Below are 24,705 nucleotides of genomic sequence, written 5' to 3' on the forward strand. Positions count from 1 at the left end.
AGCGTTGCTCATCATGAACCGTACATCGGTCTCACTTCGTAATGAGATGGGGATATAGAAAGTAGATCCCGCTACATAATTATCATATCTAAATATTACCTCTACCCCATCATCTCTATTTATGGATAATGCATCACATAATCCATCGATTAATGTGTTGAAGTCAACTTGACGATGCATGTGTATACGAAGAGATGGTTGCCTATCATATTCGATCCCGTTTGGCCCATTAACCGTGCATATAACATAAAAATTCCACAACGTCCATCGTAGTTTGGCAAATGTAATATGATATTTATCATAATATTTGTAAGTATATATTAGGCAAACTATATTAATGTGTTATTACTATTTTTTTAAATATGTAAAAATAAAGGAATGTTTTTTTAAAAATAATATCTACCTTCAAACAAACTAAAAATAAAAAGCACGTACAAAATCATGATAAATGTTGTTACTAAAAACATGCATCATCATTTGACCATAAATCAACGATAAATATTCTTCTATATTGACATGAATATTCGTTCTTTAATCATCATAAACTTTACAATATTAAGGTGAATTCAAAATAAATTGACTAGATAAACAGTAAACATAACAACAACAACACAATATTACCAATAATAACATTAACATTAATATTCAAATATTCGATATTCAATAAGCAATACATCATTCCAAATAATAGTAAATAACTATATACATACTCTTTGAATGACTTATTGTAGAGTTTTTTAGAAATAATAACCACTGTAAAAAAAATCAATACAAAATTATGGATATTTTACATTTCTATTTCATTTCAAAAATAAAACGTCCAATTAATCGACCATAAAATAAATTTTTTAATTAATCCATTATAAAATAAAAACGTTTAAGCCCCAAGAAAAGGCAACCACAATTTCAACAAAATTATCTGGCATCTTCTACCGGAACTAATTTTCTGCCCTAATTACAGATTTTTGAACGTTCGCACTGTAGTTAGCAAAGTAATCGAATCCTTACAATGCAGATGAAATTTCAGTGAAACTAAAGCAGAGTGCCAGGTAATTTCGTACGACTCATTCCCAAATTGAACCGAAATTTTGATGCGTTTGATTATTGTTTCCAGTTGTTCTTTGTATTTACTTCAGAAATCAGAAGAAATAGAATCCAAAATTTATTTTGGATATTGAATTTTCAACAAAATGGTTTTCCTATTTTGGTGGGGGTTAAAGGGTATAGCTCAGCAGGGATTGTTTAGTTCAAAATTGCAATAAGGTGGCCTATTGAAGTAGAAAGTTTTGGCGCGTTTTAGTTACTACTTCCATCCCGTAAGTTTCTATGTTTTGCCAAGTTTTGAAATGAAAAAGAATAGTTTTTAAAACCTCGTTTCTGCTTTTAGAATTTGACTAGGAGTTCAATTTTTTATTTTTTTATTATTATTATTATTTATTTATTTATTTATTTATTTTTATTTTTTTTTAAGAAATGGGAAAACTATAATTGGAAAAATTCAGAAGAAACAAACATAAATCTCAAAAGTAAAAAACAAAATCATTACCAGACGAAGCCTTAGTTTTGAGTTGTGTTTATGCTTGTTAACGAGTCATGGTAACTTGAGTTGAGTTTATGTAAACTCGTGTTTGTTTTCTAAGTTTGTAGTTTGTAAAAGTAAATGGTTAGATTGAGAGATGTAGTGCTAGAGTTTAGATAGCTAGTCTAGCTCCATGTAGCACACAGAACTAACAAACCTATGCTTGGGATTAATAAATTCCATAGTAAGAGCTGAATTTACATCTCTTAGTCTAGATTATACTATGACTATGTAAATCTAATCTATGAGCCAAATGCTCCTTCAAATCTTTTTATATATGTAAAAAGCTATAGGCAATTCAAGTGGACTATAGAAATTGGGAAGTTTAGTTTGTGTAGCGTATTTTGGTATTGCGTTGATTAATGAGTGATGGTAACTCGATTTCATGTAAACTCATGTTTGCTTTATGAGTTAGTAATTCATAGAAGTAAATATTTCGTTTGAGAGACAAAAGTGAAGATCTTATTAACAAACTTGTATTTGGTATTATTAAGTCACATATACTAAATGTGTTGACATTACAACTCCAGAGTCTAGACTATGCCATTAGAGTCTAATCTATGAGCTAAATGCTCCTTAGGGTTTTCTTTTTGTATTTAAAAAGCTATAGGCAACTCAGCATGTCCTTGGAAAATGTATACATTATCATCAGAATTGTCAAGCCGAAATTTGTTTCATAAACTCAATTCAGTTGCTGGGTTATTAGTCAAATGAAATCACTTTGCCTTAATTTGGAGAGCCATTTTCTTTTGTTAACTTAGAAAAATCATCAACTTTTCCGCTAAGGTGCATTTTTGCCTTTTGAACCATAATTGTTATCAACTGACAATTGTGGTTGCCTTTGCTATCAGGGTTGGAGCATTTTGCAGAACTTCTCTCAGCCATTGTTAAAATGAACGTGGAGTGTCAAAACAAGAAGAAAGAGTATGCTGCTGATTTTTCCTCCATAAAGGAGGCCCGGATACGTATTCAGCCTTTCATCCATCAAACCCCAGTTTTGTCTTCTGAGACTATTAATGCTGCTTCAGGAAAACAGCTTTTCTTCAAATGTGAATGTTTCCAGAAGGGGTGAGTAGCTTAACCAATGGTCAAATATTTATCAGTGTTCTGATTCAAATTGCATGTAATCTTGTCAATGCTGGCATACTGATAGATCTTTGGCTTCTTACAGTAACATTTAAAATTATTTTCAGTTTCAAAATAGCTTACTCTTGAAGTGTATTATAAAATATGTTATTTTGTTGCTAAGGGGAAATCCATCCTTTAAAGATAACAGACAGCAGCAGGTAATAATCCATTTTTTGAAGAGACGGCCTTACTTGATGTTTTAGATATGTTAATCCTAGTTAGTATGTATGACGTAAATTTGATTATTACAAAGTTCATATGATAAGCTCTTCTTGCCCATAGCTGTTCGTACTCTTGCTAAGAGCCCTCTTTGTGAAGTCAAGGATAAGTTGATAATTGTCGAGGAACAATGTTTTATTAAAAAATGTCTATGAGCTTTTGTACCATGATTTCCAAATAATTTTTGCAGAATACTAAGCTAAGAAAGAAAATTTTGGTTTCTAATGGGAATCTAATGCTTTATTATTTGGCTATTCAGTGGAGCTTTTAAATTTAGAGGTGCCTACAATGCTATATGTTCACTTGATGAGGACCAGGCTGCTAAAGGAGTTGTGACACATAGCAGGTCCACTCTGGACTAAACAATATACTTCTTTGAAGCTTTTTGAGAATATTTAACTGATAATGCTTTCTAAAATTAGTGGCAACCATGCTGCAGCTTTGTCTTTGGCTGCAAAACTGCGAGGAATTCCTGCATATATAGTTATACCAGAAAGTGCTCCAAAATGTAAAGTTGAAAATGTGATACGTTATGGTGGTCAGGTTATTTGGAGCAAAGACACAATACAGTCAAGGGAATCGGTTGCCGCGAAGGTTATGCAAGAAACTGGTGCACTTCTCATACACCCATATAACGATGGGCGCATAATAAGGTAAAATGTTGTCTTCTTTTGTTCATCTGGCTTTGAAACTCATGATGATTTGTCAACTTCCTTGTTACCCTCTTTGGGGTTAAAAGGTAGAGAGGGAAGAACTGTCACACTATAACGGTATAATCCTAATGCAGTTAAAAAAAAAATATATCTAGTTATACTTTATGTCTACTCTTTAATGCTTTCTGTTAATTGACTAATTTAAATCTTTCGTTACAAAACCTAGTGTTTGTAAAACTAGCTTTTACCCCTCTACGCATTCATAGGTTTCCCCCCTCATCTGCATTTCCTCGATTATATCATTTGTTCTCCGTTAAAAAATTGTCATGAGTCTACCTTTTTGGTCTGGCCAAGGCATTCTGTGTCCTCCTTTGGATTTTGTCATCCGTTGTCCAGTAGGGAAATGATGGAGTTAGCTTCTCTTCTCTCTCTAGTTGAGGATTTTAATTTTAGGCTTGGGAGACGGGATGTTTGTGTTTGGAGTCCTAAATCCTTAATGGGCTTCTCTTGTAAATCTTTCTTTAGGATTGTATTGGATTCCTCTCCTATTTTTTAATTGGTTTTTGAAGTTTGTATGGAGGATTAAGGTAACAAAGAAAGTTAAGTTCTTTTTTTGGTAAGTTCTGCCTAGTTGTATGAACACGATGGATAGACTCTTGAGAAAGATACCTTTGTTAATGGGTCCTTTTTGTTGTACCTTTGTCGGAAGGCGGAAGAAAACATGGATTGCCTTCATTGAGAGCGTTAATTTGCGAGTTCTATGTGGAATTGCTTCTTTCCAGAGTTTATTTTGTGTTAGCTCACTAGAGGGATGTTCGTTTAATGATCGGAGAGTTCCTCCTCCATCCACTTTCAAAGAGAAAGGCCATTTTTTGTGGTTTGCTAGGCTGTGTGCTTTGTTTTGGGATCTTTGGGGGAGAAGAACAATAGAGTGTTTAGAGGTGTGGATAGGGACCCTAGTGAAGTTTGGTCCTTAGTGAAGTTCTATGTTTTTCTTTAGGCTTTGGTTTCGAAGACTTTTTGCAATTATTCTCTAGGTAACATCTTATTGGAAATCCTTTCTTTAGTTTGGTTTTTCCTATGGGCTTGGTTTTCTTGTATTCCCTTGTATTCTTTCATTTTTTCTCAATGCAAGTAGTTGTTTCTCTAAAAAAAAATTCAAACTAAAATGGATAAGTTATGACATGTTGATCGTTCTTGTCAGCGGGCAAGGTACCATCTCGTTGGAGCTTCTGGAACAAGTCCCACAATTAGACACTTTAATTGTTCCCATAAGTGGTTTGTTCGATTGGATCTTTCTATACCTTTCACTTTCATTGTTTATTTTGTGTGTTATTTTAGTTGATAGCCCAATGGGACATGCTAGTTCTTTTTCTGAAACCCCTCACCATGAAAATGTAGGTGGTGGTTTGATATCAGGAATTTCAGTGGCTGCAAAAACCATCAATCCTGCCATCCGGATTTTTGCTGCAGAACCTAAGGGAGCTAATGATGCAGCCATGTCAAAAGCAGCTGGTAAGATAGTAACACTGGCAGAGACAACCACAATAGCCGATGGTCTTCGAGCTTTTCTCGGCGACCTTACTTGGTAATATAACTTCTGTGTTATTTAAATTTTCATTAACGTTAGAAAATGTTTGACTCGTGGATTAAATTCGTGTCACTTGGAGCTAAGGAAAGAGCCAATGTTTGCAATGTAGGTCTATGACATAGTAGAGCTTACTAGGATTTAAGAGAATAGAGAAGCCAATTACAATATAGGGAAATTCAAGTGCCTTTCTCTCCTACAACTGATTACTATTTATCTCTTGCAAAAGAATACAGTTTCATTCAACTACTATTTTTACTATTTTTCCCTTCTTTCCGTTCTTTCAAGCCTTTTATATTATAAACTAATTTTATACATCATAAACTCAAGAACCACCAAGATGAGCACAAATTAGTGGTAATTGCCATATACTTTTCTCTTCTCTCGAGGAGGTAAATTGATAGGTCTCAGCCTTCAATTGTATTTGTCAACAAAACAAGGGAAGTTTCGAGAGCTCCCTACCTTTCCAAGTCTCTAAATGAAAACGATTATAATGATCAAAATTTTGATACCCTCCTCAACTCTCTTACCCCCATATATAACAACTCTTACAAGGACCCTTCCCTCACCCTAACTAACAATATTCCTCTGCCCCCACATACAAATAACTAACATTACTCTCACACATTATCACCTCTCTTCCTCGCACGCTTCCTTACTATACCTTGGTGATCTGGGGCCTATCATTACACTCCCCTAAAGAGCCACCTTGTCCTCAAGGTGAAAGTTAGGAAATTGATCGTTGATCACCAAAGCTAACTCCTAAGTTGCATCAATTGGAAAATCGTGTTCCCATCAAATCAACACTTCTGAAACTTCTTCATCAGTGGGGGAATTGTGCATTCCCAAAACCTCTGCTGGTTGCAACACATATGTCAAATCCGGTGCTAAATTAGGAGGGAATGGCAGGATTGGTAAATTGGTGCCAACAACTTTCTTCAAAAGCGAGATACGTGGAAAACGGGTGGATACCCAAATTAGGGAGTGATGCCAATCTATAAGCCACTTTCCCCACGTGAGCCATAATTTGGTAAAGGCCAACAAATCTTGGAGCTAATTTCGAATGAGTGACGAATTAACGAGGATTGCCGATATGGTCTCAATTTCAAATAGACCCAGTCATTAGTTTCATATCCTACTTCCCGTCATTTTTTATTAGCCAATGTAACCATGGCGTTGCTGTGCCCTCTGCAAATTGGCTTTCAAGATGGCCAACATTTCATCACGATCTCTCTATCTGTTGATCTACCTCGCTCACTGGGCTCATTCCTCATTCATAACATAATATAGGTGGAGGTGGCCGACCATACAATACTTCAAATGGAGATAAGCCACTGGCCGAATGAGTTGATGTGTTGTAGCTAAATTCTGCCCAAGGAACCCATTTGGCCTGTTGTTTTTGTTTTCCCATTGCAAAACATCGTAAATATGTCTCGAGACCACGGTTGACCACTTCTGATTGTCCTATTGGGTCGTGCGTGGCAGCTGGTATAGATGAATAAAGGCGGCGGGCCGCTTCAACGGGACCTATTCTTTTAATAGGCGGCAAAGCGGAATAGGAAAGGGGCCGAGCTGACTGATGAGTGAGAGCCTTTTTCTAAAGGCTAAACTCTCATGTGAAGCTAACATGGCTGGCTACATACAAGTATAGCCAAAGAAAGATGAGACGGGACGGACGGTCAGAAGCCGCAGCGAGACTACCATAGGAATGGCCAATAGAGTTTGATTTCAGCATTGAGAACTTCTTTCTTAATCCGAGAGGATTGAATTTGTACTTCTTTCCCTTTAGAGTCAGATCTCTTCAAACCTTTTTAGAAAGAAAGTGTAATAGCCACGGCCCCCCCTCTGAAACTTGGCAAAAAGCCCTTTCCTATTTACTCCTAAATTGAGAATCAAATTCCATTTTGCGACTCCCCTCTACCAGAGAATCCATTCATTCTGGGCACCTTCAGTAGCAGCAGGAATGGGAAAGACAAATAACCAGCCAACTATGTATGCCTTCCTCTCATCTTCCTTATGGAATGGACTCCTCCTTAGAATTAATGAGATCGTTATAGCAAGACCTGGGAGGAGTATCTGAAACACGTAGAGACTGTTCTAGAAGCTCTGCGTGAGCATCAGCTTCAAGCCCATACGGAGTTGTGGAATTTCAACCAGATTTGGAGGATGCTGCCCCGCCATTGTGTCCGTCCGTATCGCAAAGCTGGTCGACGCCAGCTGTAATGGTTGAAAATAGGGGGCCAACCAAGACCCCCTAATAAAGCTTTGTTCGATAAAGCAAACGATTTGTGGTGATACTCTGTACTTTGTCGTAGTTGTGTACCCGAGGCCTTAAGTAACTCTTTCTAGAACAGGCTTGTAAAGATTTTGTCTCTATCTGACTCCGAGCCTCTGAGGATACCCGTGTAAATGCACAATTTCTTTAATAAACACAGCAGCCATCGAATGAGCATTAAACGGATGTTTCAAAAGAATGAAGTGTGCGTATTTGGCCAGACAATCAATCACCACCATAATTGTATCATATCCTTTCGATTTCGATAAACCTTCCACGAAATACATAGCAATGCTCTCCCATACTTTGTCTGGAATCGGGATGGCCTAAAGTAATCTAGCTGGAGCTAAAGTAAGATACTTAGCCTGTTGACAGACTTCACACTCAGCTATAAATGATTAAACCCATGCTTTCTTACCTTTCCAATACACCTCCCTCACTAGACGTTGGTAAGTTTTAAGAGCTCCTTGGTGACCCTCAATCGGGCTGTTATGGAATTTTGAGAGTAACAAAGGAATTGTGGGTGATGTAGCTGGAAGAACCAAACGACCTTTATAATATAAAAGGCCCTCGCGTAATAAATAGCCGGAATAAGTTAGTTGCCCTTCCATAAGAGCTTTAAAAATGCCATTCAATTCCTCGTTTGCTCCAGTTTGTTCTTAAAAAACAGCAATGTTTAAGCCATCCACAATGCTTAACACACCCAACTCCATTGCTGGTGGTAATTGAGACAAAGCATCGGCTGCAGAATTCTCCAATCCTCTTTTATACTTTATCACGAAATCGTAGCCCATCAACTTGGCAATCCAACATTGGTATTCCCTTATGATTACACGTTGTTCTAACAGGAATTTTAGACTTTTCTGATCTGTCCTTACGATAAACCTGCTGCCTAACAAGTAAGGACGCCATTTCCATATAGCAAACAGGATGGCTGTCAGTTCTCATCTCAAGTGTACACAGCTTTAAAACGGTGGGTCGGTGGTAAGGCTTGGCTAAAGAAGGCCAATGAACGTTTGTTTTTCATAAATATAGCCCCAATGCCTACCCCCAAACCATCAGCTTCGACAACAAAAGGTTCTTTGAAATTGGGCAATGCTAACACTGATACTCGTACCATGGCAGCCTTCAATTGATAAAAAGCTTCAACTTCCGGGTTCCACAAAAAGTTCCCTTTCATCAATAGTTGTGTCAATGGTAAAGCTATACTCCCATAGTTTGCAATGAACGTCCGGTAGTACCCTGTTAAACCCCAAAATCCATGGAGTTCCTTGATGTTGCGAGGGATGGGCCACTTTTCCATGGCTTTAATTTTCGTCAGACCTGTTGCTACTCCGTCCGTAGATACAATGTATCCCAAATACTCAATACCGATGCTCCAAACTGACATTTTTTATATTTGGCTACAAACCGTTTTTCAATTAGAATCTTCATCACGGTGGTTAAATGAATCACATGCTCTTCTATCGTCTTGCTGTAAATTAAAATATCATAAAAAAACCAATACAAACTTACACAAATGAGGCCTTAATATATCATTCATAATTTGCTTGAAATTCCTCTTCCAATGGTAGATTCACGTGGTCAAGAGAAGGAGAAGTGGTTTTAAGATCTCTTATTGATAGATTCTTTATTTCTAATAATTGGGACGAGACCTTTGAAAATTCAAGAGTAACAAGGCAAGCACGTATTATATCAGATAATTTCCCTCTTTCGTTTGAAGTTGGGGCTTTTGAATGGGGACCATCTTCATTTAGATTTTGTAACAGTTGGTTAAGTAATAAGGAGTGTTGCCGGGTGATTGAAAGATCTTTGGAAGTGGTGGGGCAGCAAGGGTGGGCAGGTTTTATTATCTCTTCTAGATTAAGAAGACTGAAACGGTCCTCAAAAAGGTGGTTTGCAGATTATGAGAAAAACCAGAAAATTAAGGAAGAGTCACTAATGAAAGCAATTGAAAGAAGAGATCAGCTAGCTGAATGTTATGAAGATTTCTCAGTGGAAGAAGCTTTAAGAGTTTCTTTGAAGGCAGATTTGATGAATCTGTATCAGATAGAGGAAAGAAATCTCATGCAAAAGAGCAAATTAAATTGGCTAAATTTGGGAGATGAAAATACGGCATTCTTCCACCGATTCCTAGCAGCCAAAAGGATTAGAAGCTTAATCTCAGAGCTGATTAATGATCAAGGCATTCCAACCAAATCTTTCAGAGAAATTGAAGATATCATTTTGGGTTTCTATTCCACTCTTTACTCAAAAAGTTTGGGTACTCGATCAATCCCCTTTAATTTGGATTGGCCAAGAGGAACTATTGAGCAAAATAGTCAGTTGGTGGTTAATTTTAGACCATCAGAAATAAAAAGGGCAGTAAGAGAATTGGGGAAGAATAAAGCCCCTGGACCGGATGGCTATACCACATAATTCATTCTTAAGTTCTGGAATTTGCTAAAGGGCAATCTTAGACTTATTTGAGGAGTTTTACAGCAATGGGAAGCTTAACTCATGTATGAAGGAAAACTTTATTTCTTTAATTCAAAAGGAGGATCTAGTTCTTGTGAAGGATTTTAGACCCATCAATTTAACTACTCTTGGCTATAATATAATAGCCAAAGTTCTCGTGGAAAGACTTTAAAAGATCATGCCAAGCATAATATCCCCTACACAAAGTGCATTCATTGAGGGGAGACAAATCCTTGATCCGGTCCTTATTGCAAATGAGGCACTGGAGGATTATAGATCCAAGAAGAAAAAAGGTTGGATATTAAAGCTTGATCTAGAAAAAGCTTTCGATAGAGTGGATTAGGAGTTTCTTGAGAAAGTTCTTCATAGAAAAAACTTTCATACCCGATGGATTTCATGGATTATGGGATGTATCTCTAACCCAAGGTTCTCCATATTTATTAATGGAAGACCAAGAGGGAGAATACTTGCTAAAGGGGAATTAGGCAAGGGGATCCCTCTCTCCTTTCCTATTTCTCTTAGTTAGTGAAGTTATAAGTGCTTTAATTGCTAGAATTCATGAAAAAGGAAAATTTGAAGGTTTTTTTGGTGGGAAAGGATGAAGTTCACGTCTCCATTCTTCAGTTTACGGATGATACATTGTTGTTTTGCAAATATGAGGATGAAATGATTGATACTCTTAGGAAAACTCTTGAAATCTTTGAGTGGTGCTCCGAACAGAAAATTAATTGGGAAAACCTGCTCTTTGTGGAATCAATGTTGAAGATGACAAGCTGTTTGCAGTAGCTTCAAGGTTAAATTGTAAAATAGAACACCTCCCTATTTTATACCTTGGTCTTCCATTGGGTGGTTACCCTAAAATGGTGGAGTTTTGGCAGCCTGTAATAGATAAATTGCAAAACAAATTGGATAAATGGAGAAGATATAATCTGTCGAGAGGAGGAAGAGCAACTCTTTGTAAGTCAGTTCCTTCTAATTTACCAACTTACTATATGTCTTCTTTTTTTTATGCCAAAAAAGGTGATCTCAATCTTAGAAAGAATTATAAAGAATTTCTTTTGGGAAGGACATAGGGGAGGGAAGATAAATCGCTTGGTGAAATGAGAGATTGTTTCTAGAGTGTAAGAAGATGGGGGCCTCGGTTTAGGAGGTTTAAAGGCTAGAAATTTGGCCTTATTTGCCAAGTGGGGATGATGATTTATGAATGAGAACACTCCTCTTTGGACTCAAGTTGTCAAAGAGTATTCACGGGAGGAGTCAATTTGATTGGCACACGTCAGGTAAGGTGAGTCTTAGTCTCTGTAGTCCTTGGATAAGTATTTCAAGATCGTGGATGAAAGTGGAAGTACTACTGGAGTATAAGTTAGGAAATGGCAGCCGAATAGCATTTTGGCAAGACCCTTGGTTAGATTGTATCCCCCTTTAAGAGCAGTTTCCCAACCTTGTTTGGAATAGCTCTCAACCTAAATGGATCAGTATTGGACCATTTGGATCATTACACTTCTTCTTGGTCTATCACTTTTAGAAGACTCTTAAAAGAAAAAGAGATTATAGAGTTTCAAAGTTTGAACATTGTCTTTAAGAAGATGGTAAAGGATTGTCAAGATACAGTTCTTCGTCTCTTGAAGCTAGTGGTTCTTTTTCGGTAAAATAATTGGTTAAGCATCTTTTTCTGGCTTTCCCTCTTGATAATTGTTTAAAGAAAGCTTTATGGAAGTCCAAGAGTCTCCAGAGAGTGAGTATTACAGTTTGGATCATGCTGTTTGGGCTGCTTAATTGTTCTTTTGTTTTACAATAGAAGCTGTCTTCTCACAGTTTATCTCCTAATTGGTTTGTTTTATGCAAAGCCGAAGGGGAAGATCTTCCAACATTTATTCTTTGATTGCGCCTATGCTAGTAATTGTTGGAGATCTCTTTTTGATTGCTTTAATATTTTCTGAGTTTTTGGTAATAAATTCAAGGAAAATGTGCGTCAGATTCTTGTATGGCCAATCTTAAAGAAAATTCCAAATCTTTTGTGGAATAAATAATGCAGTGAAAGCAATACTTGTAGAACTATGGTTTGAAAGAAACCAAAGAGTGTTCCAAGACAAGGAAACTCCTTGGTTTGCTCGTTTTGAGGCTGCTAGGTTTAATGCTTCATTGTGGTACTCTCTCTCTAAGCCCTTTGCAGCATACTCCTTACAAGAAATAAGCTTGAATTGGCGGGCTTTCATTCATACGGATTGCTAGGGAGCTTGAAGACTTTGGATTCAACGACATGGATTTCTAGCCTTCATTCAGCGTTCATTTTTGGTTCATATATTTTGGTTTTGGGTTAATGTAAGGTTTGGTTTGTAGCCATGTTGTTTGGAATAGGGTTCGAGTATTTTACTGCATTGGTTTATTAAGAGTTCTTGTAAGTTAGAGTTTCCCTTGTACTCGTTTATGTAATGATTGGTTGGGTGTTTACTGAGCCTACTGAAGATTGAGTTGTATATTTTTGGATATGATGAAGGCACTAAAGGGGTGTCAACTTAGTTGAGATGCCTGGGTGTGCTTTCTGATCTTCTGTTTCTGTTTTTGTTACTATTATATCTCATTGTACTTTGAGCTTTAGTCTCATTTCATTTACTCAATGAAGAGACTCGTTTCCTGATTCAAAATATATATATATATATATATATATATATATATCATTCATGGTCACTTGGAACGTTAAAGGAGTGTTCCTCAACCCGAATGGCATTACCAGGAATTCATAGCGTCCTTTATGTGTTTGAAATGTCGTTTTATGGATGTCCGTTGGCTTCACTCTGATCTGATAATATCCAGACTTCAAATCAATCTTAGCGAATATCGTGGCCCTAAAAAACTCATCCACCACAGGTACAGGGTACTTATCTGGGATGGTGACGTTTAACGCACGATAATCCACACAAAATCTCCAACTTCCATCCTTTTTCTTGACTAACAATATTGGGCTTGAAAGAGAGCTACGACTCAGTTATATTATTCCTACCATTAACATTTCTTTCACAAAGTCTTTCAATCTCATCCTTCTGACATTGTGGGTAATAGTATGGTCTAACATTGACCCGTCTGACTCCTTGTGATCATGATCCTTGCTTGGAAGTAGAGTATTAAGAGTTACAAACACTTCTTTATATTGCTCCAATACTTCTTGGATTTCTCTCGGGAACTTGGTCATTTTCTGCTGGGATTTAACAATTTCATCCTCCCCTGCATCTGGTACCATTATACTGAGCTCGATTAACATGCCTTGATTGTCCACTTTCAGCGTCTTCATCATAGATTTCAAAGATATCTGTGATTTCACCAGACTTCAGTCACCTTGTAAACGAACCATCCATTCACCAATCGTAAATTCCATCACTGATGTCCGATAATCCACTATAACCTGTTCAAGAGTTTCCAACCACAACACTCCTAACATGACATCTGCACTTCCGAGAGGCAAAGGAAGAAAATCGTGAGTAATGGTTAAATCAGAGATAGTAAGTATCACACCTTTGCAAAGTCTAGCCCCTTAAATGGAGCCTTCCTCCAAGTACTACACCATAGTCTTTAGTTGTAGACATAGATAGCTGTAGCAAAGCCACCAGTTATTCGTCAATAAAATTATGCGCTGCCCCTCCATCGATAAATACCACCACTTCTCGTCCCTTAATACTTCCCCTTACTTCCACCGTTCATGGAGAATTCAGCCCAACCAATGAGTTCAGGGATAAATAAGCTACCTCTTTTTCATTCATTACCTGTTTTGCGTCACCATCTCCATTGGTCTGTTCCGACTCCTCTTCACCCCCATCTTTCCAAGGAGACATATCTTCTCCATCTTACACGAACATGAATTGGAGCTCGTTCTTCTTACATCTATGCCCATAGCTAAATTTCCCATTACACTTAAAGCAAATACCTTTCTCTTTCTTGACATGCATCTCCTCCTCGGTTAATAGGCAATACGGTTGATGCCCAGAATTCTTGCTTTTGGAATCACGAATCAGAGTGATCATTGTCGAAGATCCTCCCGAGCTGTCAGCCTTTCGATTGGGGCTTATTGTGAGCGAATGGGCTTGATTGGATCCAACTGACCTGCCTGACCCACTTGCTCCAGATGTCCCACTCGACGCCCCTGATGTTGAGCTTGTTTTACCTCCACCGCTATTGTATTGACCCTCACCCTTCATTGTTGGATTATCTCTTCTTCTTCAATCAGTTGGGCCATAGTCATTTTGGTCTTGAGGCCTAATGGATTCAACTTCCTCATCTCATTTTAGATCTCTTTTTTCAACCCACAAACAAATTTGCTTTCTAAAGCCTTTTCTCCCAGGTCCTTCAACCCAACGGAGAACTTTTCGAATTGTTGGCGATATTCTCTCACCGTCTTCTCCCGTTGTTGCCGCATCAGACGCGCATACCTATCCGCCTCATTCGTCGGTCGGAATCTCTTGAAACATAACTCCAAAATTGGCTCCAATTCCCAATTGGATTCTAATCTTCCTTCACTAATACCAATCTAGTGCTTCACCCTCAAGACAGAGCACCGCTGCATCCACGCAATGCAACCACCCATCTGGATTTTCTTGTTCTTCTCCTTTGAATATGGGTACTTCGAGCTTCCTCAACCCTATATCGAACAATGGAACCTCCTTGTTCCCAGGTGTGTGAATCTCATCTTTCTGCTCTTCTTCTTTTCTTGATTCTCGAACAGACGTCTCCGTTACCTATCGCCTTTTATCTGTCGTCGTTCATTCAAATGATACTGACCCTTTTTCCGACATTATCGCATCAAAACGAGATAACATTAACTCGATTTGCCCTTTAATGGCTTGTACTTCACTAGCCAAATTGTCGATCTTCCCATTCATCTCAGTGAAGCCCATTCCACCCTGCTTTCCAACCCGTTTCTCTCCGAGCTCTACTACTTTCTCCTCTAACATTGATACCCTGCTATCCATCTTTGCCACCATACCTAAGACCACCGCTCTAATACCAAAAATTGATAGGTCTCAACCTTCAATTTTATTTATCAACAGAAGAAGGGAAGTTTCATGAGGTGCCTACCTCTCCAAGTCTCTAAATGAGAACAATTACAATGATCAAAATTTTGATACTCTCCTTTAACTCTCTTATCCCCATGTATAACTGTTGAAAAAAGAGGAAGAAAAGAACACAAGATTTACGTGGAAAATCCTAGATCAGGGAGACAAAACCACGATAGAGACTGATTTTTATTATTAATTCTGATACACAAAGTACAAGAGAATAGGTCAAATAAATAGACTAGTGGAAAGCCCTAGGGTACATACAATTACTAAAATACCCCTAGGATTACAAGCTGTTTTTTGACACTCCCCCTCAAGTTGGGGCATAAATATCAATAAGGCCCAACTTGCTGACACAGTAATCAAAGCTTTGTTTCAGTAACCCTTTTGTGAGCATATCTGCAATTTATTGATTTAAGGGAACATAAAGAATGCATATACTTTCGTTGTCAAGTCTTTCCTTGATGAAATGTCGGTCGATCTCAACGTGTTTTGTTCTGTCATGTTGAACAGGATTATTAGCAATACTTATTGCTGCCTTATTGTCACAAAACAGTTTTATTGGGAGCTCATTGTCTTGATGAAGATCTGACAGCACTTTCATCAACCAGATTTTTTCACATATCCCTAAACTCATGGCCCGATACTCTGCTTCCGCACTACTTCTGGCCACAACTCCCTATTTCTTGCTCCTCCAGGTCACTAGATTACCCCAAACAAATGTGCAATACCCATATGTTGATTTTCTATCAACAACAGACTCTGTCCAATCAGAATTAGTGTAGGCTTCAATGCAACGTTTATCAAACTTCTTGAACATTAACCCCTTACCTGGTGTACCTTAGATATCGTAGATGCGTTCAGTTGCTGTCATGTGTTCCTTACAAGGAGCTTGCATAAATTGACTGACAACACTCACTGCATATGAAATATCGGGTCTCGTATGAGATAAGTATATCAATTTCCCAACTAACTACTGATACCTTTCTTTATTGACCGGGACACTGTTACTGGTATTGTTGAGATTTGAATTATATTCAACTAGGGTGTCAGCAGGTTTGCACCCAGTCTTTCCTGTTTCGTTAGAAGATCAATCGTGTATTTCCGTTGGGATATTGAGATTCCGTCCCTTGACCGGGCTACTTCCATTCCGAGAAAGTATCTTAACTTCCCAAGGGCTTTAATTTCAAATTCTTTGGCCATCTTTGCTTTGAGTTTCACAATTTCATCATCATCATCACCAGAGAGCACAATATCGTCAACGTACACAATGAGAACGGCAACCTTCCCTGAAGTTAACTTCTTTGTAAATAGTGTGTGATTTGAGTGCTCTTGGATATACCCTTGTCCTTTGACAAAGGTGGCAAATCTGTCAAACCAGGTTCTCGAGACTGTTTCAACCCATATAGCGACTTCCTCAGTTGGCAGACTCTCTGTTTGAATTGATCTTCAAATCTGGGGGGAGGATTCATGTAGACTTCCTCCTCAAATTCTCCATCGAGAAAGACATTCTTTACATCCAGTTGATGCAGAGGCCGATCTCTGTTAACTGCAACTGATAGTAATACTCGGATAGTATTGAGTTTAGTTACGGGAGAGAATGTCTCGGAGTAATCTACCCCAAAGGTTTGGGTAAACCCTTTAGCAACTAATCTGGCCTTGTACCGATCAACAGTCTCGTCTGACTTGTACTTTATAGTGAAAACCCATTTGCATCCAACTGTCTTGTGCCTTTTGGGTAGGATCATCTGGTCCCATGTTCCATTTTTCTCAAGAGCCTTCATCTCCTCCATAACCGTGGCTTTCCAAACGTTAGTTCCCATTGCTTCCTATATGTTACTCGGTATCACCCCTGTATTTAAACTTGTGGTAAAAGCCTAAATTCAGATGATAGGTTACTATAGATCATGTAACTATGCATAAGGTACCTTGTACATGACCGAATACTTTTCCTCAGGGCTATTGGAAGATCAAGAGAAGCATCATGCTCCTTCAGTCTGTCAGAATTTCCACTATGATCGCTAGTCTTCTCTGCCTGGGTTTCATCTTCAGAAATCACCTTTTCACCATTATCTTTAGTATCATTCACATTTTTAAGAGCTGTGTTCGAATCATTATTTACCGTCGTCTTCCCATCTGCTATAGTGGTGTTGTCAGCATTTTTTCCTCCTTTTTCCTCTCTGCATTCGTTAGTCTCAGTACAAGTATCAATCTCATTGATTTCAGGAATACACGTACCTGATATTGGGTTTGACTCATGGACCGGAGCCAGAGATGCAACAGGTGACGCTGCTTCCTTCCTGAGATTCTTTCTATAGTATGTTATCCATGAGACTTGATTGGTAGGGAGGATAGGACTGACATGTTCGGGAATGGAAGATGATTCCAAGGGAACTGTATAAGTGGATCAGTTAATCTCTTCACTAGATGTCTCCCCCTAAAGATGGCTAACGGGGAAGAAGGGCTGATCCTTAAGGAAGATGATATCCATGGAAACAAAATATTTGCGAGAGGATGGGTGGTAACATTTATACCCACGCTGATGAAGTGGATACCCAACAAAGACGCATTTTTTAGCATGGGGGGTAAATTTCGTGCGGTTTGGACTATGGGAGTGAACAAAAGCAACACAACCAAAAATTCAAAGTGGTACATCGGAGACTAAACGAGTAGTGGGGTAGGACTCTTTCAAACAATCTAATGGGTTTTGAAAGTTGAGGACCCGGGAAAGCATTCAGTTGATTAAGTGAGCAGCAGTAAGGATGACATCACCCCATAGGTAAGACATGAGTGATGTGGATAGCATCAAGAACCTGGCCACTTCCACCAAATGACGATTTTTCCTTTCGGCTACTCCGTTTTCCTGGGGAGTGTAGGCACACGAACTCTGGTGGACAATCCCTTTGGATGCAAGGAACTCCTGGAAGGAAGTGTTAAAAAATTTCCGCCCATTGTCACTTCTCAAAATACCAATCTTGGCACTAAACTGGGGTTCCACAGTGGCATAGAATTGCTAGAATACAGATAACACTTCGGACTTATCAGGGAGAAGAAATACCCAAGTAAACCAAGTGTGGTCATATATAAAAGTGACAAACCAGCGTTTCCCTGTGGAGGTTGTGGTTGGTGAGGGATCCCAAACATCACTGTAGACTAAGGTGAAGGGTTTGGATGGTTTAGGGCTGGGAGTAAAAGGAGACACGACTCTGTTTGGCACGAATACACACATCGCAATTTAAAGAAGACATATTAATATTGCGAAATAAATGCAGAAATAAGAATTTCATGTATTGAAAGTTTGGTGTCCTAAGTGGTAATGCCATAACAGAAAATCATTCTTAGAATTAGAAAAATTTAAAAAGACAAAGCTAGTCCTATAATCATTCTTAGAGGAAGTATCATCAATCAGGAAGTAGAGTCCCCTATCGTGTCGGGCAGTGCCAATCATCGTTCCCGAGCTCAGATCCTGAAATAAAACAGAGTCGGGTGAAAATATTGCCTGACAATTCAGATCTCTTGTAATCTTACTGATGGATAACAAATTATATGAAATTTTAGGAGCATGCAAAACATCCCGCAAAACCAAACCCTCAAACGGAGATAAATGCCCGTTTCCTGCAACAGGTGCGAACGACCCATTTGCAATCCTAATTCATTCGTTACTAGCACTTGGACAATATGAGAGAAACTTATCAGAGGTACCAGTAAGATGATCTGTCGTCCCTGAGTCAACAATCTAAGGTTTTTTGCCGTTAATACTAATAAGACCAAAAGATTGGATATTACCTGACTGGGCGATGGCATTGACTCCAACCGTACTTAGGCTGGTCGTACTATCTGTTGAGGGTTGCTGCTGAGGATTCTCATTTATCGAGTCACTCACAAGGGCATTTCCAGAGGTTGATTTGTCATGTGACTGGCAACGTTTACTGTTTGGGGGCCGTCCATGTAGCTTCCAACAGTGGTCCTTTGTATGCCACGACTTTTTACAATGCTCACAGACAGGAGTGGACCTTTTATCGTTGTCAGTACTGGAGGACTTAGTGGCAAAAGCCGCAGCATCAGTAGAGGTAATGACTGGGTTATTCATTGCAGTTGATCTATCTTCCTCCAAGAGTATTTCTGAGCAAACTTCCATGAGAGAGGGAGTAGGGCGTTGCCCCAGAATCCGACTCCGAATAGCATCAAACTTCGAATTTAGTCCGGCCAGGAAGTCATAGACACGATCTGCTTCTTCAATTTTTGCATACTGTGCTCCGTCATGAGCACATTTCCAGATTGTCTCCTACAAAGATCCATCTTCTGCCACAAAATAGTCCTTTTATTAAAATAGGACCCTACGTCCATAGTGCCTTGCTTACATTCATATGCCTGTTTCCGTAACGTATAGAGTCGGGATGCATTCTGCCTCTTTGAATAAAGTTGTTGAACAACATTCCAAATATCCTTGGCAGTTGCAGCATAGAGTAACAGTCTGCCAATCTGGGGTTCCATACTGTTAATCAGAATAGATCTCAACAGCGAGTCTTCTCCCTTCCAGATCCGCTCCTAAGGGTCTCCTAGAACGGGCTTAGGTATCTCTCCAGTCAAGTATCCAAACTCATGACGTCCTTCCAAGGGCATTCTGATGGATTAAGACCAGGAAAAGTAGTTTTGGCCATTCAATTTCTCTCCAGTAATAAACCCTGCAGAATTTCCCATGGATCCAGACAGGATATTTGTAGTGGGTAAAATAGGGAAAGAATTTACCGGGTTTTTAGAGTATACTGGTATGTTGGCCGAGAAATCTGGTTGAGAGTTTGTCCCAAGAACTGTTCCGAAATTTGGAAGCTACTGTTGTAGATGGGCAAAACGCCGTTGGAGATCACTTGTAGACCCCCGGCAAAGCTAATGTGCAGATCCGACCACCGGCGCCATCGGAGCAAACCGCTGACAAGAAGTTGCACCGGCTGTTGATTCTACTCGTCCACAGCAGCTGTTTGGAAGCAGATGGGAAGTCGCGACTGGCGGGATCTGCTCCGGTTGGCTTGTCACACTGGCTGGGTCGACCGACGAAGAGGTGTGGCTGGGGTCATGCGGTTGGAATCGCGGCGGTTGGGAATGGTTGAGCGGCTGGAAAACGCTAGGGTCGCGCGACTGGAACATCCGTGGCGGTTGGGAGTGGTCGAGCGTCTGGAAAACGCTGGGGTCGCATGGCTGGATGATTTTCGGTTCGGCTGCGGCTGGGATTTGGTCGACTGGGGATGGACGGCTGAAACTGGGCCAATTAGGGTTAGGGTCTGAAACGGATTGGATGATTTTCGGCAAGGCAGCTTGAAGGTATTGTTCCACGGCTTCCCGAACGACTTTGGTGATATCGGCTTCTTGACTAGTTCCAATGGAGGTTGCTGATGGAGAATCTAGTCTATTTTCATCAATGATGGCTAGGGTTTCATCGCCATGCTCTGATACCATGTTGAAAAAAGAGGAAGAAAGGAACACAAGTTTTATGTGGAAAACCCTAGATCAGGGAGAAAAAACCACGATAGAGATTGATTTTTATTATTAATTCCGATACACAAAGCACAAGAGAATAGGCCAAATAAATAAACTAGTGGGAAGCCCTAGGGTACATACAATTACTAAAATACCCCTAGGGTTACAAGCTGTTTTTCGACAATAACAACTCGCACAAGGATCCTTCCCTCATCCTAACTAACAATATTCCCCTGGGCCCACATACAAATAACTAACATTGCTCTCACACATTATCACCTCTCTTCCTTGCACGCTTCCTTACGTATACCTTGGTGATCGGGGGCCTATCATAAATCAACAAAGCCTGAAGTTGTGTCTCTTTCTCCTTCAAATTTACCTACTAATGTACTAACGTGAATATAGTTTCCACTTGATAGATGTAATGTTTAACTAGTATACAAAAGTGCATGCCATGACTTTTTTGTCTATCAATAATGACATGCATTGCACGGTGCATGTGGAGAAGTAGGCCATTTTTTTGACAATAATTGAGCGATTCGTTTGATAGGTTCAAATCTCCATACTTCCACGTTTATTGTACTCGAATAAAATAAAGGTTCAAATCTCTTTATTGTACTCGAATAAAATAAACTCAAAAGCCAAATGTAGGTTAGAGGTTACAGACACTCAGGTTTCTTTGGTATAATCCAAATACAAGCTATGTAAATCCAAGCTTTCCTACCAAAGGCTCGATGAAGCTGTGAACCTACAACCGTTATGTTTTCGCTAAAGCACCATTTAGTTGGAACTACTAGTGCATGTAGCTTTCATTGTAAATACGAAAAGCGCTATTCTTGTCATGTGATACTGTTTCAACTTTGCTTGATTGGTTAACAACTGAAAAAGATCTCTTCCCTTTCCGTTGATTTCATATTTCTACTAAATAACTTCAATTCCTTCTTGACTGATTAGGCCAATAGTAAGAGATTTGGTGGATGATGTAATAACTGTGGAGGACACTGAGATAGTTGAAGCAATGAGACTTTGTCTGGAAGTGCTGAAAGTTGTTGTGGAACCTAGTGGGGCAATAGGCCTTGCTGCTGTTCTCTCTGATAGTTTCAAGCAAAACCCTTCATGGAAAGATTGCAACTGCATTGGCATTATACTTTCAGGAGGTAATGTTGATCTTGGCATTCTATGGAATTCATACAAAAAATGAAGCTCGATTCTCAATTCTTTAATACGCAAGGGCAGAGTTGTACGACCTACAGAAAAAATCATGTTCAAGTAAGGTCGTAGTTCGATTCTCGATTCTCGATTGCTTCTGGTTTTATTTGATTTTCCATTCCTTGGGAGACTTGTTTCCAATCCTTGCTTTGATGATGTGAAGCAAATATTGTATAGTTGCTTCCTGCAGGTTGCAACTTCTTTTTATGTTTAGACTGATGCTTTCTTGTTTGATAGATTGCTTCTATGATGGAAAATGGAGTTTGACATGCAACACTGTGGACTTAAAATGACTTCAATTCCATGAAGAAGTCAATTAGTTGTGAACTAGGAGTTTGAGTATTCGTCTTGTTTGATTAGTGATTTGAAAATATAAATTTGAAAACGAAGAATTTAATTAATCAAGATCGTATATCATATTTACAATATTTTTCATCTATACTTGGTAGGATCTTTTGAGACTGAAGAATTGTTTAAAAAGTATTTGATAATATATTTGCAAACCATAAAAATTATTCTAATTACCAAATAAATATTTGGTTAAATTTTAAGTATCATTTATTAATTTATGAGAATGTGTTTTAATTTTAGGTAATCATTTCGAGCCGTATTTTTGAAATTTGGATGATTAGAACGACGGTCACTATCTTGATCACCATTTCGACCATAATTGGGATTATTAAAATTCACAGCATTCACTTCAAGAAATGATGTTTCAGTTGGTCGAAATTTGTGATTCTTCATTAATAATTCGTTATTTTATTCGATAACAAGAAGACATGAGATGAATTCAAAATATTTTTTAAAACCTCTTTCGATATTATTGCTACAGGAGCATATTCGAGATATGAAAAGTAGAAAATATCCTCTAACATATATGTATCAGCAATTTTCTCTTCACATAACAACAATTTTGAATTAATTTTAAATAATGTGGAGTTGTAATCACTTACTAATTTAAAATCTTGGAGTCTCAAATGCATTTATTCACAACAACAATTTTGAATTGATGATCATATCTTTCTTTCAAATTCTTCCACGAGATACAAAGATCTTTTGCTATTAGATATTCCATTTTTAATCTCTCGTGAAGTTTATTCGACTTAATGTCGTATTTTCTTCTTTAATTGTTTTTCCAAGGTTCATTGCATCTAGGTGTATTTTGACATCAAACACCCACAATAAATAATTATTGTCATTAATGTGTGAATTCTAGTTTTGTAAGATTTGTCGTGGTAACACCATCAAAAGACGTTATATTTATATTATAAATTTAGTATATATCAAACATTAAAAAAAATGTTAGAAATAGCATGTTTAAGTTTTTACCTTACAAAACTAACATTTTTTTTAGAACTCGTAAAAAGTAGTTTTTCTTGATCCATCTTGGGTGATTTTAGTTAAAGAATCAACTTTTTCTAACCTTTCTTGGTACATCTCGTTCGACTATATGCTTCTCAGTGCTAATCTCGGGTAAAGTAACACCGAGATTCTATATATTTGAGCTTTCTCGGTGAATTTTTTAGCATAATTACATCGAAATTCATATATTTGAGCTTTCTCGATAGAATCTTGGGTAGAATTAACACTGATATTCTATATATATCCTAAATCTTACCCAGATTTTCGAAAAATTTGATTTTTTCCAAATTTAAAAATGTTGAATCAATTTGAATTTAATAATTAGAAAATGCATTTGGAATTTTGAAAATTCATAAAATTGTGAAAAACATAAATTATACTAAAGATTTGAAAATTACGTAATAATTTGATATAATATTTAGTAAACATAAACAAATTTGGAAAAAAATGGAAAGTAATATAAGATTTGGGAAGATTACAAAAAAAAAAAAAACAAATCTCGATGTACCGAAAAGGTCCAAAACAATCGAGAAGTTGAAAAAAAAATTGATTTTTTAACTAACTCCCGGTGGTCGATCTCCCTTGAGATGAATCAAGAAAAACTGTTTTTACAAGTTTTCAAAAAGCATGCTAATTTTGTAAGGTGAAAACCTAAACGTTCTATTTTTCACAATTTTCCAAAAAAAAAAACCTATTTGATTTATTAATTATAATAAAGAGGGAAAAACAACATATCTTTAAGGTATACCTTTAATGGAGAAAATAACAGGAGCTTGTGTTGATAAGTCTTGTAAAAATGAAGAGCAAAACGACATAAACGGAAGCACAAATATGGAGAAAATATAATGTTAAAATAAAAAACATAATATATAAATAAACAAAATAAAATAAAATAACAAGAATAAGAAATAAGAAAATTCTGCAAGTTCTCCATTTTCTCCAATTTTCTTTGAATCTTCACCAATGTGTGTATATTACAAAACCCACAAAATGTCATTATTTATAGGCAATTTATAGGCAATTTGGTAAGTATTTTGGATTACATGGACAATGTATAATTTTAGTGTGTAATCTCGAGACACATGGACAACATATGGAGTAATAGCAAATGTCATTTAGACCTTTGACACGAGAATGGATATCTATGTTACATATTATGATATTTATAATAATGTATATGATCATACAAATTTAGTTGCCTGATTTATAGCTGCTTCTTTTTTTTTTTTTTTTGCCACCTATTATAATTTTTATATACAAAATATGAAGTATATTATTTAAAATTATATACATATTGACATTTCAATTATATATTAATATTAATTAAATGCATTTCATGTATATTATTAGTGTCAATAGTTTATTATCATTTGATCAAAATACAGTTAATTAAAAGTTCCCTTAAACAATTATTCAAAATGGTATATTATTTTTGGGTTTCGTTCAAAATCCAATACCAATTATTACATTAGTAAATGAACACTTAAAACATAATATTGATAACATTGATGTATGAACAAATTAATAGTCATTAATAATTCATTTCTAATATATTAATGATGTATCAATAATATATTATCATTCATTCATAATATATTTTTAATTATATTATTAGTTCATTAGTAATTTATCACCAGTCATATAAAATTCATTTGAAATATAACAATGGTGTACCAATAAAGTATTAATGTTTATTAAAAACTAATTTCAAG

The 24,705-nt window shown here is 37.4% G+C and overlaps 1 protein-coding gene across 2 annotated transcripts; it reads left to right on the forward strand.

The window, feature by feature from the left end:
- Positions 1 to 893: 893 nt before the first annotated feature.
- Positions 894 to 21,905, forward strand: SR (serine racemase). 2 transcript variants are annotated; one of them, XM_039019222.2, is made up of 7 exons: positions 894 to 1,049; positions 2,431 to 2,647; positions 3,186 to 3,272; positions 3,349 to 3,579; positions 4,784 to 4,857; positions 4,981 to 5,167; positions 21,377 to 21,905. In XM_039019222.2, the coding sequence occupies exons 2-7, from the start codon at positions 2,472 to 2,474 to the stop codon at positions 21,621 to 21,623; spliced, it is 1,002 nt and encodes a 333-aa protein (XP_038875150.1). In that variant the 5' UTR covers positions 894 to 1,049; positions 2,431 to 2,471; the 3' UTR covers positions 21,624 to 21,905. The 2 variants fall into 2 exon arrangements, with proteins under 2 accessions (XP_038875150.1, XP_038875151.1); XM_039019223.2 differs by lacking the exon at positions 894 to 1,049 and adding an exon at positions 1,052 to 1,316.
- Positions 21,906 to 24,705: the final 2,800 nt, after the last annotated feature.

The sequence above is a fragment of the Benincasa hispida genome, chromosome 12 (genome assembly GCF_027475165.1).
Source record: "Benincasa hispida cultivar pf3 chromosome 12, pf3_genome.v1.1, whole genome shotgun sequence".
Taxonomy (NCBI): Eukaryota; Viridiplantae; Streptophyta; class Magnoliopsida; order Cucurbitales; family Cucurbitaceae; genus Benincasa; species Benincasa hispida.